Source organism: Lutzomyia longipalpis, chromosome 4 (assembly GCF_024334085.1).
Source record: "Lutzomyia longipalpis isolate SR_M1_2022 chromosome 4, ASM2433408v1".
NCBI lineage: Eukaryota > Metazoa > Arthropoda > Insecta > Diptera > Psychodidae > Lutzomyia > Lutzomyia longipalpis.
Genome location: NC_074710.1, coordinates 7,804,422 through 7,819,805, shown reverse-complemented (window position 1 = coordinate 7,819,805; position 15,384 = coordinate 7,804,422). Strand labels below are relative to the sequence as shown.

Below are 15,384 nucleotides of genomic sequence, written 5' to 3'. Positions count from 1 at the left end.
CTTCCGGATTTCAAAGAAAATCTACTTCTAGCTCTAATTTCTTCTAATTTTTCTTCAATTTCCCCCGAGATTTTCTTCGTAACTCGTTAAAACTCATTCAAAATGCTAGAAAAGCCTTTAAAAAATCTTTATTGATAGACCATTATCCAAATTTCAAAGAAATTTTTAATAAATTACAAAATTCTATTCTAAAATCTAATTTATTACATGATTTCTTAGCGAATTTTCCTTTGAAAATAATGAAAAAATCACCTAAAATGTAAAAGAAAGCGAGCATTTCAGTAAATTTTAGGTTATGTTCTTTACGCTGTCTTCCATTTTTTATGTGAATAATGAAAAATTTCCTATATTAATGTGAAAAATTGATGAAAAATTACAAAGATGGTGCTTTAGACAATTTCAAGCCCCTTTATTCGTTCAATTACGAGCCCCTTTGGAAAGGAATTGATGGCGGAATGTATGAAGGATGATCCTCTATCGCAGAACAATTTTAACCCATTCCATCTTGTAGAGGATCAAAAAACATTGAAGAATCGCGAGAGAAACTCCCCAAAATCCACTGGGATCACATCGAAAAGTGCAAATAAAAATTGCAAAAAAATTCAAATATTGCGACGCCATTCGACGTTTTTTTCCCTATAAAAAATGTTTCAAAAGTTTTCTGTAGACTTGTCGCTCATTTTCTGTAGAGTTTTTTTCTAGTCAAAATAAATGTTTATTTTTTCGTTTCTGGAGTGATTTCTACATCTAAATCAGGTGATGCACAGCGAAATGAAGCTGAGGGAGGTTGATAGAACCAGCCCCTTGCAAATCAAAACAAATATTTTTACATTTTTTTGGGCCTTTTTGGCAGTGAGAATTTAAGCAAATCTTACCGAGTTGAATCCCATCCAGCGCAATATACCTGATTCAGATGTAGAAATCAGTTTAGTAGTTAGTATCCGGAAACATTCGACGGAGTCATCAAGCAAATCATGACCAGCACGGAAGACATTTCTGAGAGTCGCAGAACTAACTGCCCTCAAAGCTATTCTGGGATTCCTCCGGAAAGTCTCCTTCCGCGGATTGTAACACTGAGGAAGTTCACAAAATCTTCATCACCGTTTTCCCATACATCTTTCCCAAGAGCAATGACTTCCTGGAGCTGACAAAAGTGATTCTCAACTCTCATTTTGCCTCTCAGAGTTCTTTTCTGCAGAATGCCCACGAGGTTTTGCTGTAGAAATTGGGACTTCCGGAAGCGAAAGATTTGCTCCGGCACATTGAAATTGAATCAATGGGTAGTGAACAGAAATTCCATGTCCTCCTCCTTGTTGCATCCACTCTCGAGGAGGCTGCAATGTCAAGACATCCGGAAGTCTCATGAAATTATTCACAGCAATAAACTCGCAATTAGTTTGTTTTCTCAGTGCTTTGAGAGTATCATTAGATGCACAGACTTCCAAGGAGCAGAAGATTTCACAGATTCAGATGTAGAAATCACTCCAGAAACGAAAAAATAAACATTTATTTTGACTAGAAAAAAACTCTACAGAAAATGAGCGACAAGTCTACAGAAAACTTTTGAAACATTTTTTATAGGGAAAAAAACGTCGAATGGCGTCGCAATATTTGAATTTTTTTGCAATTTTTATTTGCACTTTTCGATGTGATCCCAGTGGATTTTGGGGAGTTTCTCTCGCGATTCTTCAATGTTTTTTGATCCTCTACAAGATGGAATGGGTTAAAATTGTTCTGCGATAGAGGATCATCCTTCATACATTCCGCCATCAATTCCTTTTTTGATTAATTCTCTTTCCTAATCGAGTAAATTCGCCGTGAGGAATGGAATTTTGAATAAAAATTCGCCAATTTATCTCTTTTTCTGCGTGCTTTTATTGAATCTCAAACTTTACTCCTGTTGCCCTTAGTTGAGCTTCTTCGTGGCAAATTCCTCGGCCGTTTGAATGACATCACTGATTTTGGCCAGGAAAATACCCTGAGCACGTTCAGGAGTCCCTCCGGCGCGCCCCCCAAAGACTCCCGTAACGTGCGTAACCCATTCATTGGCCTTTAGGGGACCAGCCCCCTTATTCGGCACCACCGCCATTGCATTGACTTTCCCCGTTTCCGGTTCCAGCGTGAGATAGAGGCGCGGTAGGGCAGTGAGCTTCGCCTGTTCCTTCCCCAGAATATCCTTGGGAATAGAGATCTCATGTTCACCCACATCCAGCTGCACAACGACGAATTTTGCATCATTCGGGAGGTTCTCACTGAGATTTGCCAAATCCTCCAGGCACTTTGTCACTGTTTCCTTCTGCAGGCGCTTCCGCTTCTCAATCACGGTCTTCGTGAGTTGATTCAGGGCATTCCGTAGCTCCTGCTTCCGCACGTACGGGATGACAGCTTGGGCAACATTCTCCTGCAGTTGGGCAATTTTCTTCAGCGTCCCCGAGAGATTTGTCTCGGAATCCGTGAGCTTCTTGAGGGCATCGGCACGCTCAGCAAAGATCCGGGCACGATTGAGGGCATTATCGGCTTCAGGGCCCGTCAGGGCGACAATACGACGAATACCACGAGCAATGGATTCCTCTGTTACCACAACAAAATGCCCAATGTGCCCAGCCCAGTGAAGATGTGTGCCACCGCAGAATTCCACGGAAGTCTTCAATCCAGCTCCACTTCCGGGATCTTTTTCCAGCTCATCCACGGGTACCTCGAAGGAGATAACCCTCACGGGGTCAGGATAGACCTCATCAAACACCGAACGGAGTCCTTGGATGGTTTTAGCCAGTGCCAGGCTTGCTTCCTTCGCATAGATCCGAACATTCCGGCGTGAGTAGTCATTCACAATGTCCTCAATGGCCTGAACATGTTCCGCCGTGAGCCCAGAATCCAAATTGAAGTCAAATCGCAGCTTCTCAGGCACCACAAGGGATCCCTTTTGATTCACAACCCCACCCAGGACACGGATTAGGGCATGATTGAGGGCATGCGTGGCTGAATGATTATTCATCGTGAGACGCCGACGAATTTCATCAATTTGCAACTGAACTGTATCCCCAACTCTCAGGGTTCCCTCAACTTTGCCAATGTGCAGGATGTAGCCACCTTGATTGAAGACTTTCTCAACAAACAACTCCCCCTCATCGCTGCCCACCTTTGTCAGCACCCCATGATCGTAAATCTGCCCACCGGATTCCGCGTAGAAGTAGGTTTTGTCCAGCACCAAGCCAGCTGTTTCACCCGCCTGGACTTCCTCCACCAATTCCTGACCACGACGAATGGCCAGGATTGTTGCATTTGGGCACGGATGGAAGATGTACTCACCCTCATTGGCGGGATTCCGTTCGTATTTGTATTTGTAGGAATCATCCGTTGTGGGCACTCCCCGGGATTCCAGCTCTGACAGCGCATGCACATCCAGTGTGATGACATTCTCCTTGGAAGCCTCCTTCCCCTGGGACATCACATGGGCACGTTCCTTGGCCACCTCGTACCTGGAAATCAGCAAAGAAGAGACAAGGAAATCAACTAAAGATCTTTCCGGAAGTTTCGGAATGTTTTTGAGGTTAAAACTCGTATTTTCTTGTTTTTAATGTTAGGAAATTTTGTTTTTTGTTAGTTTATATAGATGCCTTCTCGTTCTGCAAATTGTGACGCGTCCAGAGATAGGGAAAATTTCCCCACGCTTGAGTGGGTGGAAAATTGTCTTGTTTTTTTTATAGAAAATGTTTATAAATAAATTCCTTCTCTCCATAGCCACTGAAGAAGGCTCCGAACGGAACCGAAAGCTTTGGAAAACGTGAGTTTTTCTAGGTCAGAACCCCCATTTAACCGACGAAACACCCGGAAAATTATTATTAAAACTCTTACGCCTCCATGTCGATGGAGAGTCCCTTCTCCTCAGCCATGAGATGCGTGAGATCAACGGGAAAGCCAAAAGTGTCATAGAGACGCCATGCAACGTCTCCCGGAACAATTTTAGCATCTCCCAGCTTGGCAATGGTGCGATTGAGGAGATTCCTTCCACGGACGAGTGTCTTGAGGAATTGTTGCTCCTCCTCGTTGATTATGTCCACAATACGTTGCGGGTTGTTGGCAATTTCCGGGAAGGTATCCCCGAGAAGCTGCACAACTGTCTCAACGAGCCCAGCGAACATTCCCGGACGTGCATTGAGCTTTTCTGTTGCGAAACGAACAGCACGTCGGAGGATACGTCGTAGGACATACCCACGACCTGTATTGTCGGGGCAGCCACCGTCTGACAGGGCAATGGTTATGGTGCGGGCATGATCAGCTAGAACGCGGTAGGCCATGTCCACGCCATCGACATCTTCAGCTCCAACACGACCCTGAGAAAGCACCCCCAAAAAGGTTGATTAGTTTGCATACCAAGTAAGAAATGTGGGTGTAAAATTTCATTTTTTTGCATTTTCAAAATTCAAAATGGCCGACGTCTGCTATTTTGAAATACTATCAATCACTTCCCTTATTAGCTAGAGGTCTGAAATTTTATTATGTTGTAGAGCTCAGTGAGACATTTATATCGATAATTCATACTTGACAATCGGTCAAGCGGTTTAGCAAATATGGCGGCCTAAAGCAAAAAGTGTTTTTTCGATATAATTCAAGAACGGCTTGACCAATTTTGACCAACTTAGATTCAAATGAAAGGTTTCAAGAAGCCCTACAACTGTCTAGAACATTTCAAGTTCCAAAAATGGCCGTAAGAGGCGTTTAAATCAAAAACAAAAAGTGCCTAACTTTAAGGGGCAATATCTGCGAATCCTGATAATAGATTTCCTTGAATTTTTAATATGCTGTAACTTGACTCATAATCTTTCACCATAAAAAAAAATGAAGAAATTCTATGTCGCGGTTTAGAAGATATGGCCGTTTAAAAAATTCTTCAATTTGAAAAGTTCTAAGAGCCGTATCTACTGTTCTGCTCGTCCAGTTTTGCTCAACTTTGTATCAAATTAAAGGTTTTGCAATTCTCTACAACTTTCTAGAACATCAGACACCTCTAGGACCATTCCTTGATGACGAAAAATGCCAAATTCTTTTTTTTATATGTAAAACAAAAAGTAGCTATTTTGTGTTCTAGAGGTGACCTTGAAATGTATTGAAATTTGGTTTGTCCAATATTTATCCGGATTTCTAACCTAACATTTTTACCATTACATTCAATGGGGAAGAATGAGACAGAAAATCAAAATTGTAGAAATTGTACTGAATTTATGTGAATATCAGAAATCCGTGTAAATATTAGACAAACCAATATGTCAGATTATAACTTATTTCAAGACCTTTCCAAAACTAGTCAAAAAAAAAAATTCTGTAGGTCTAATCATTGTAGAAGGATTTTATATAGTAATACAATCTCGGAAGGGATGAAAAAATCCAAGAGTTCCGTACCTTCCTCTTTTGAGGGGAACGTAGATGGCGCGCGGACTGGTGCAAATTCGGGGGTAAGCGAAATGCAAGGAGGACCTTCCTCCCATTCATAAGATCATTTGCTTTCGAGCGCTCATGGTGATCACTTGAAGGGTCGCATGAGCTGAGCGTTTTTTCTATATGGAGTTTTTTCTGTATGAACTTTTTTTTTCTACCTACGATGAGTGGGTTGCAGAAGAGGTGCACAAAAAAGGGCTGAAGGAAGAAAAATGTACACGGAGTTGAGTTCAGATCTTGCAACATTTTTGGTTGTACATTAGTGGGAATGAACAGAAATACATTTTCTTTCCCTTTTGCACAATGAGATCTTCCAAAGTCTCGAAGAACACAAATTTTGTCTTTTCGAGCAAAATTCTGCCTCCAACACGCTAGCTCACTCAACACGAGCTGATATTGCTACTAATGAATTCAAAATTTGCAATAGAAAACTTTTATTTACTTTTTCTTTTAGTTTTTTACAAGTTTTTTCAATCTCTTTTTGAGTCAACTTTGAATCAAAAATTTTCTTTTAAAGGTTAGTAAAATAATAATTTTGAAAACTCCGTGGAAATAAGAGAAAAAAAAGTTGATTAAAAAAAATCAATCAATATTTGGCTATATCAGGATAATATAAATTCTATTTGACGGTTTAACGAAAAAAATAAACACAACTTTTATTTTTTTCAGCGATGTTTCGGCATATTTTTTGTGGCATCTTTAGGATTTATAAGTGTGAAATCGTATGGATCATGGGACAGAAAACTTTATATAATAAAATTAGAAAAAAAATGGGGCTCACGATCTGACGTCTGGGGCTGGGGCAAATTAAATCAATTTGCATATATGTTTCTCTGCAGGATTACCGAAAGGCAAGATATTTTCCTCGATAGGTCAATCTTATACGATATTTTCTGTCCTACAATTTTTTAGGCCATTTGAGGGAATATGAGTTTTTGAGCTTTTCCTATCTTTCCACTTTTGCTTTTCGTGAAAGTCGACGGATAAATATAGTCACCGGTGGGGTAAATTAAGTTGATGGTATTTTCCGGCTTTAGAAATGATTTTTCACCTAAAATATTAATTGCAGTCTCTAATCTAACCTCTCATCTGTTAATCCGTTACAAATCCGTGATGTTTTAACCACTAAAACAGAGAATTATACAAATTTATTAACCATGACATTTTTCGAATGGAAGGCTAGAAAATATCTATCTTAATATATAAAGCTGAAAAGTTTGTTTGTTTGTGGCACATGAACTCCTCCGAAACGGCTGGGCCGATCTTTATGAAATTTGGTATGCGGAGAGGAGTTCAATACGAGTTGCAAGCGCTATATGGGATTCCGCTCCAACCCCCCTTTATAGCGCCCTCACAGAAAAATTGATTTTTCCCATTTTCTACCTGCTGAAGGGTCAGATAACGGGATTTTTTTATTTTAAAAATTTTTCAGGGTACCGTATTATTCATCCCCCTTACTAATATACGCCCCTCTTTTATACCTTAAAATGGAGTTTGCTCACATGTGATTGGGGGTTCGGGTTGACTAGTTCTATATAATAAAGAAAGGTCTGTTTGTTGGTAATCGTCCTGTCTGTACAGCTATACAAATCTACACCGTTTGTCCGATCGCGATGAAATTTGGCACAGAGGCTCCCTATATCAGGCGGTTTCGAGTGGCCGTATTCATTTCCCTCCAAACTCCCTTCAAGTAGCCCAATTTTAGCTAATTTTTACCAATATGTTAGGAATTCTTTTGAATCTCTATTCATTAATATGTTCCGCCACAATTAATTTTTATCAAAAACTTGCGCGAAGTGAGGCGAGGTAAATTAGAACGAAGCGACTCCATACTATTTACATTACTGACTGAATTCGCCACAAGTGACATGTCCAGGTTAAAATAATTATACAAAGAAATCCCTTTAAGTTAGTTAAAAACACTCATGCATTTCGTATTCTGCACTACCCAGCTAGTGAAGAAATATTGAAAAGGCTTCAATTTGTAAGGGACGACCGTAGGCGAAATGTATTTTTTATTAAAAGGCGGATTTTCGGTCTCTCACTCGGCTAATTAATTTTTTTTTTTATTTCCGGCCAACGTTTCGGACTATTTAAGTCCTTCCTCAGGGCCTACAACAATATAAAAGATACATAAGACTCAAAAAGACCTTCATGACATTATTTTCTTACAAGTAATAGACAAAATTAACCACGTCAAGAAATAACAAAAAATCACTACATCCACAACACAACTCTCCGAGTGAGAGACCGAAAATCCGCCTTTTAATAAAAAATACATATTGAAAAGGCGTTAAAATAAAAATATTTAAGAATACCTAATTCTTTCTTAACACTCTAAAAGAACTTTTTTAGGCCTCAAAGTTTTCTTTTTATTCTTAAAAATGATCTGACAATCTTTTCAACATAATGATGCAGTCGATGATCTACTTCAAATATCTCAATTAATGAATTCTAAATTCCGAGCAACAAAAAATCACAGCTAATATGCCGAGACATCGCTGAAAATTATAAAAAGTTGTGTTCATAGAATAGAAAATAGATTTTCTTTTATTTTATTATTTTTTAATAGAAAAAGTTTCTATTATTCTGGTGTAGCCAAATATTAATTAATTATCTTATTTTAATCAATTCAATTTCATTTTTTGAATAATTATTTTTTTTTAAAAATATGTTTTTTTTTTCAAAACTTACATTTCTACAGAGTTTTCAAAATTATTAATTTACTAACCTTTATAAGAAAATTTTTGATTTAAAGTTGACCCAAAAGGTGATTGAAAAAAACCTTTAAAATTTTTTTTATATAAATAGTAAAAGTTTTCTATTGCAAATTTTGAATTCATTAGTAGCAATATCAGCTCGTGTTGAGTGAGCTAGCGTGTTGGAGGCAGAATTTTGCTCGAAAAGACAAAATTTGTGTTCTTCGAGACTTTGGAAGATCTCATTGTGCAAAAGGGAAAGAAAATGTATTTCTGTTCATTCCCACTAATGTACAACCAAAAATGTTGCAAGATCTGAACTCAACTCCGTGTACATTTTTCTTCCTTCAGCCCTTTTTTGTGCACCTCTTCTGCAACCCACTCATCGTAGGTAGAAAAAAAAAGTTCATACAGAAAAAACTCCATATAGAAAAAACGCTCAGCTCATGCGACCCTTCAAGTGATCACCATGAGTGCTCGAAAGCAAATGATCTTGTGAATGGGAGGAAGGTCCTCCTTGCATTTCGCTTACCCCCAAATTTCCTTAAAAAGACCTCATGCGCCATCTACCTTCCCCTCAAATGAGGAAGGGCCGAAACGATTTTGGCACTTTCGCCCTTCTTTGTAATACTAGGTCTTATATAGCAAAGGTCTAATAGAACTTTATCTTTTTAGATTTTTATCTTTCAAAGTGATGAATTTCATTAAAAAAAATCAACTTTGCCTACTAAGATTGCTCACAAATTAACTCTTTAACGTCCAACGTGAAACATAAAAACATTGAAACATGCGCTCTTTTATCGCGATTTTTATTCTATGAATTTTTTTAGAGGACTTTTCTCACTCAGAACGTCTTCTTTGACCCATTATGCGTGAATTTGATGCATTTCTAACATGGAAAAACAATTACATTCATAAATAATTGAAAAAATAAAATGTTTCACGTTTGGGTCAGCGTATGACCCAAAAACCTTAAAGGGTTAAATTACAACGCATAAACTGACGCATCCGCGTTGTGGTATACCAACTTTAATAACTAGACGCGTTATGATTGACTTTGTTAAGAAATCTTATAGAAAAGGAGCCGCAGGAGGAATTTATCCCTTACCTGATACTTGGGAGCTCCCGTGGCAGCTTGGATGGCATCGAAGATGGGCACAAAGATGTCTGTATCGTAGTTGGAGCGTTTCCCCTGGATAACACTGACGAGACGCTCAAAACCCATCCCGCAGTCAATGTGTTTCTTCGGCAGAAGCTTCAGCGTAGCATCGGCTTCGCGGTTGAATTGGATGAAGACAAGATTCCAAATCTCCAGCACATCCGGATCGTCCATATTTACGAGTTCCGGCACACTGCGACCACCAATACGATCAAAGTGGAGCTCAGAGCATGGGCCACACGGGCCAGTTTCACCCATTTCCCAGAAATTGTCCTTCATACTTCCCGGAAGGATGTGCTCTTCGCGTACACCCAGCTCACGCCAGATTTCTTTGCACTCAAGATCCGGTTCGAGCCCTGAAGCGGCATCCCCTCCGAAGTATGTCACATAGAGACGCTCACTGGGTAGGCCGAGGCGCTTCGTGAGGAATTCCCATGCCCATGTGCAGATCTCGCGCTTGAAGTAGTCCCCAAAGGACCAATTGCCGAGCATCTCGAAGAATGTGTGATGGTACACATCCTTCCCCACATCATCGAGATCATTGTGCTTCCCACCGGCACGGATGCATTTCTGCGTATTGGCCACACGCTTCCAGATGGCCATGTCACTCTTGGGATTCGCCGTACCCAGGAAGATTGGCTTGAATTGATTCATTCCCGCATTGGCAAAGAGCAGTGTTGGATCATCCATGGGAATGGTTGAGGATGAATGGACATAGATGTGCTCCTTCTCAGCAAAGAAGTCCAGGAACTTCTGCCGGATTTCCTTCGCAGTCAGCGTTGAATCCATTTTTCCGGAAAACCTGGAAAAGGATTTAAAAAAAAAGGAGAGGTTATGTTCAATGTTGAGTAAATGTATGGAATTACGCAATAAAAGCCCGTGGGGGTGTTGCCACGACACAGGTGTCTATTCCATGAGTGCACTGATCCAGTTTCCGCTACCTTTCACCTCCGGGGGCAAACAATAAACTCAGCAAACAAGAACAACTTGGACACGTTGCAACACCTTTGTGCAAAAATTCAATTTTATGCTTTATTTATACTGAGACTCACCTTCTTTGGATAATTTTCTTATCACACACAATCACTGATTGTTCTTGAAGATTTCTTTAACGAATAATAAATGTTTTTCACGGTATTTTCTTAGTTTTTCTCTGGAATTATGATGAAATTGCTTCGTAAAAATTCTCTTTGAAAACTGAAAACAAACGTCGTGGATATTCCGAGGACATGTCAGGTAATGTCTGATGGTTGAAACATTGTTGCTGTGCCATATCTATTTTTGGCGGCTTTGAATTGCTTTGTTCGAGCTTTGTTTTCCATTTTTCCCGGGTTTTTCTTGCTATTACGATTTCTCTAGTCTTTTATTAACTTTCAAAGCATTTAGTTCGTGGAAAATACAGAGAAAATGAGAAAAATAAGTAAAAAAAAAACATCTGTAAATTTTTTAGCGGGAAAAATCCCATACTTTTGAAGCTTCTTTGTTTCATTGATGCTTGAAGCGAGCTTGAAACATAGTTGTTTTGTATACGCATGAATGAAAAGAAAAAGAAGAAGAATCCGAGTTGTCATTATTGTTTTGCTTTTCAACCAGCAAAGTTGTTTATTTTTTTTTTAAGAAAATATCATTTAGAACGTTCTAAGCGATGGTTTGTGAGAAGTGTGAGAAGAAACTGGGGCGCATTGTTACCCCGGACACGTGGAAGTCCGGTGCGAGGAATACAGTTGAGTCTGGAGGGCGGAAAATCAATGAAAACAAAGCCATAACATCTGCAAGAGAGAGATTCAATCCCATCTCCAAATCTTTCCCACCTTGCAGGTAAGTTTTTGGGGAAACTTTTCCATTAATCAACGAAATAAAAAAGAATTTAATTGTTCTTTTTTGTTTTGTAGAATCTGCCGACAGAAGGTTCATCAAGCAGGAAGTCATTACTGCCAAGCCTGTGCCTACAAGAAAGGCATCTGTTCCATGTGTGGGAAGAAGATAATCGACGTGAAGAACTACAGGCAGAGTGCTGCATAAGAAACATTTATTTAAGGACTTTTAAATCAATTAATTAAAAAAGAAGAGAGAAAGACGGAAAATCATGAAAATCTTCGCAAAAGACTTCCTTTCCGGAAAAATAAATAATTAGGTCAACTAGGCAAGGCATCAGCATGAAAAACCTTTTGAATATTTAACATATTCCCAAGAAAATGTATTGAATGTGATATAGAGAAGCTTAGAGAAATGCAAGTAAATCAGCATACAATACTCCTGTGTTAAAAGATAGGAATATGGTTCATAATCTTCGGGCACGTCGAAATGGATTTGGATCGGTGATAATTCTGCATAGGAATAATCCATCTGTAAGACTGAATTCAACTGAAATTCAGCAACATGAACCGACCAACGACTTATTGATGCATTCAGTTTCTACAGAAATGAATTCATTGATTTTCTGCAGACTTGTATCAAATGCATCTGTACGTAGCGTATGAGCTATTCAGTTGTAGCAATATTGTATGTTGTAGGAGGACTAAAGCAGCTCAGGATGGAAAATGGAAGCTCTTCTTGAATATCTCAATTCTTCGTAAAGGAATGGAAAAGTCTGTCTCTGTGAATATCAGGAGTTTCAGGCACAAATCAGGGATTCAGATAATGCTCCTTCCATCACATTAAAAGCATAAAATTGTATATTTTACTGAAAAAAAAAATCATTTTCTTCTGTTAAAATTAAATAAATGAAATTACAGAAAATACATTAAATCGTTTAATTTAATCATAAACCAGATTCTGATACAAAGTACGACCTTTTTATACGATTTTCCCAGGATTTTCTATATTTTTGTGAATTTGCGAACTCTTAGAATTTATTTTGAAAGTTTTCAACACAAAAATGTTGTAAAAATCGTATAAAAAATCTTCCTTAATTCCTTCTTTCAGTTCTTTCAATAAGATGCAAAAAATTCTTTGATATTGTGCAAAATATTTTTCAGGCAAATAATGAAGAATATTGAATGCATAAATCTTCCCTTTTTTTTTGATAGGAAAACCCCGAAAAACTCTTGGGAAGTCATTGAATGAGAAAAGGGATCAATCGTGTGAATGGGGGCGGTTGGTTATTGATATATACGCGTGGTGGGCAAAGCGGATTCCCCGAAAAAGAGAGAATGCACAAACTACATAAAAAAAGCTAAAAGCTCTTGACATTCCTACCACCCCCACGCTTATGGGGAATTTTCGAACACACGAGATATTCTAGCACTACCCCCACAATTTAGGGTTGGGAATGGCATGGCCAGGATTTCACATCACGTTCTATTTAAAACTAGTATATCGGTCGGTGGTGAGAGCACAGTGAGAATTCCCACATGACTTTTTAAATTGAGAAAAAAGAGTATAGATAAAAGTAAAATGCAGGATGTTGGAAAAGCGAGAGAAAATAGAAAATGTCACAGAGTTCAATAAAATATATTTTCATTTCTTTTTCAAATTGTGTAGGTTGCTAAAAACGGGGTTAAAAAAACATTCCAAAAAAAATATGGCGACAGCGACGCCACGCTATTGGAGCCGCCATTTTGAAGTGCATTCTATTGGAATTATTTGAAATTGAATATTGTCTGTGGGCTCTGTAAAATATTCTAAATAAAACAAGATAAATGAAAATAAACTGCAGAATATCAAAGTAAAAAAAAAAAGTTAGTCATCGTGAGTCAATTAGATCAGCTACAGCTGAGTGATGGCGTGAGAGAGAATAAATCTGTGTAGCATAGAAGGGAAGCAACTAGTTCCCAAAAAAATGTAGCATTTGCCGCAAAGAGCAGAATGTTATAAATCCCACGAGATGGATGAGTGTTGGAAAAGCCATGAAAAACGCACGAAAAATTAAATGTCGAAAACAATTCCCTCACACACCCATTTGGGATTAAATAGATTCATCCAAAAACCAAATGGATTTTGGTGTATAATTTTGAATGGCCACGCTCTAATAATTTTTTTTTTGAAAATCCAATAAATTTGCAAACGAACGCGGAGATATTGCAGAGCGGAAAGTGTCGCAAAGGGATTCAATGAATTTCCCACCCAGACATTCAATTTCAATTTTCAATTTGGATTCAAAATTAAAGAGTGGAAAATGCCAGAAAAAGAGACTTTTTTAAAGTATTTTTTTGATTAGTTTATGGGGTCAGGATTATGCTTGGCTAGAGGAGCAAATAATTAAAGGCAGTTCTTGTTATAAGACACTAATTAAATTGTTAAGTAATTGTTGGGAGAGAGAGCATTGAAAAGATTAAAAAATTTAAGATAATCAGGCGCCTCCATTGCCTTTATTTTATTTTTCCCATTTGCTATAAAATTTGGCAAACAGCGCCCTCATCTTCTGCCCTCATTAATTTTTCCTAACACATCGGGTCATGTACTTAATCATATACTCATATACTTAATTTGTGTGCATTGTAACATTCCTAGGTCCGCCTAGAACTACTAAAAAATAATAATTAGCGCCTTAAGAATTAAAAAAATATATTATTTCAAAAACTCTGGTAGTCAATTTTGGAAGTTCCGTTTTTTTTTATGGCTAATTAAAATTAGTATAATATTCATCATTTTTTACGCGACATCATTAAACAAATATGTAGAAAATTCATACCCAGCTGGTCCATTGTTAATTTTGCTATAAAAATCGTCAGAACGAAATAACAAAGTGAATGAAACAGCTCTGCATATAGGGAACTTCCGTAAAACAATCTAAAACTTTTTTCTAACGTTTAGTCGATTTTTATAAAAAATTGACGATGGACCAGCCGGGTAAAAATTTTTACTACATATTTAAAGATTTTATAGCTTAAAAATATAGCTATTTTTAAGCTATACCTACAAAATGCCGAATTACCTAAATTCACCACCACAGCGAATGGAAGATTAGGGGCGCTGTTGTCAATATTAAAGGAACTAGAGACCGCTTAAAGCCAGTCTGAAACTTTATATTTTTTGCGTTCTGTGGATTTTTTTTTGCAAAATTCAAATTGGACCAGCAGGGTAAAAATTTTCTACACTATCATTTATTACACTTTGAGTAAAAAATGGTGAGTATAGCTTAGCAATTTTTAACGTGAATTTCATTACAGAGATCAATTAACCAAGGGTCATAAAACCTTCAAGGAATTTTTAAATTTCAAATTCACCAAGAAAAATTTAACTTCCGTGAAAAGTCTATTTATTTGTTTTATATTTCTCGTGGAATTTCTTGGTTTATTTAATTTTAAAATTTGCCCCTGGGTGCTTCCGTGAGATTGAGAGCTTTATGTGACTGCAAGTGACATGAACATAAATATTTTCCTTGGAGGGGGTGGTTTTTGTTCCACATGGGTGGAAAATGAATGATCCAAGAATTTCTCACGCGGGGGATTTATCCAAAAATGAAAAAAGAAATGGAATGTTTGGGAAATTAGAAGAAATTAATTGAATGAGCTTATTGAATTTTCATCATCTTCCGTTTTTTTCTGAATTTCCTTGTATTGCGTGGGAAGCCAAACGAGGGGGATTTACAGGGCGACTTTCTTAAATGATTTCTCTGCGTGAGGGAGAAAATTGAAAGTGGTGGTGGTGGTGGAATATACAATTCCAATATCTCAAGGGAGGATTTACAAGGAGGAGGTGGAATTTTTTTTGTACCTTCACCTTAAGAAAAAATGAAGAAATTCATTTTCATTGATGTTATTTCTATTTGTGTGCCGTGCAATTTTTTTTCATGGCAAAAGCACAAATTTCTTTGGGGATGAAAGCCTGCCCACCACCCCCTTTGTGGAAGAGGGAGAAGCACAGAGAAAAGCCACAATTCGAAATATTATCAATTTGATGGTGTGCAGGAGGAAAAATTCAATTTCTCCCCCTCGTTTGGAGTGCGTGTTGGTTGATGGCAGAATAAAATCCTCATATGTAAAATATTCTCATGAGGTCGCAATGTGGGGTGTCTTGGGAAAAGCTCATCGTTATATATTTTTGGGGTTGAATTTTTCCGCCCCATACAATATATTGAGGGAAAGGCTGAAAAGGCACAGCGTAGGGGTGGTGATGGTATGGAGTGTGTGTCGATAGTGATCAACC

General features: G+C 38.0%; 2 protein-coding genes across 3 annotated transcripts; one reads left to right on the top strand and one right to left on the bottom strand.

The window, feature by feature from the left end:
• Positions 1-1,851: 1,851 nt before the first annotated feature.
• Positions 1,852-10,507, bottom strand: LOC129796048 (alanine--tRNA ligase, cytoplasmic). Of its 2 annotated transcripts, none has more exons than XM_055837729.1 (4): positions 10,347-10,507; positions 9,244-10,096; positions 3,856-4,334; positions 1,852-3,479 (listed from the first exon to the last, which is right to left on the bottom strand). In XM_055837729.1, the coding sequence occupies exons 2-4, from the start codon at positions 10,081-10,083 to the stop codon at positions 1,907-1,909; spliced, it is 2,892 nt and encodes a 963-aa protein (XP_055693704.1). In that variant the 5' UTR covers positions 10,084-10,096; positions 10,347-10,507; the 3' UTR covers positions 1,852-1,906. The 2 variants fall into 2 exon arrangements, with proteins under 2 accessions (XP_055693704.1, XP_055693705.1); XM_055837730.1 differs by lacking the exon at positions 10,347-10,507 and adding an exon at positions 10,161-10,292.
• Positions 10,508-10,849: 342 nt separating this feature from the next.
• LOC129796018 (cysteine-rich PDZ-binding protein) lies at positions 10,850-12,035 on the top strand. The gene is made up of 2 exons (XM_055837660.1): positions 10,850-11,112; positions 11,187-12,035. The coding sequence occupies exons 1-2, from the start codon at positions 10,940-10,942 to the stop codon at positions 11,314-11,316; spliced, it is 303 nt and encodes a 100-aa protein (XP_055693635.1). The 5' UTR covers positions 10,850-10,939; the 3' UTR covers positions 11,317-12,035.
• The last annotated feature ends 3,349 nt before the right edge of the window (positions 12,036-15,384 follow it).

Coding starts and splice junctions, on each gene's coding strand:
- LOC129796048 (XM_055837729.1), bottom strand. CDS start 10,083: ATGGATTCAACGCTGACTGCGAAGGAAATCCGGCAGAAGTTCCTGGAC. Junction 4,335..9,243: donor CGGGAGCTCCCAAGTATCAG/GTAAGGGATAAA, acceptor GTGCTTTCTCAG/GGTCGTGTTGGAGCTGAAGA. Junction 3,480..3,855: donor CTCTCCATCGACATGGAGGC/GTAAGAGTTTTA, acceptor GCTGATTTCCAG/GTACGAGGTGGCCAAGGAAC.
- LOC129796018 (XM_055837660.1), top strand. CDS start 10,940: ATGGTTTGTGAGAAGTGTGAGAAGAAACTGGGGCGCATTGTTACCCCG. Junction 11,113..11,186: donor AAATCTTTCCCACCTTGCAG/GTAAGTTTTTGG, acceptor TTTGTTTTGTAG/AATCTGCCGACAGAAGGTTC.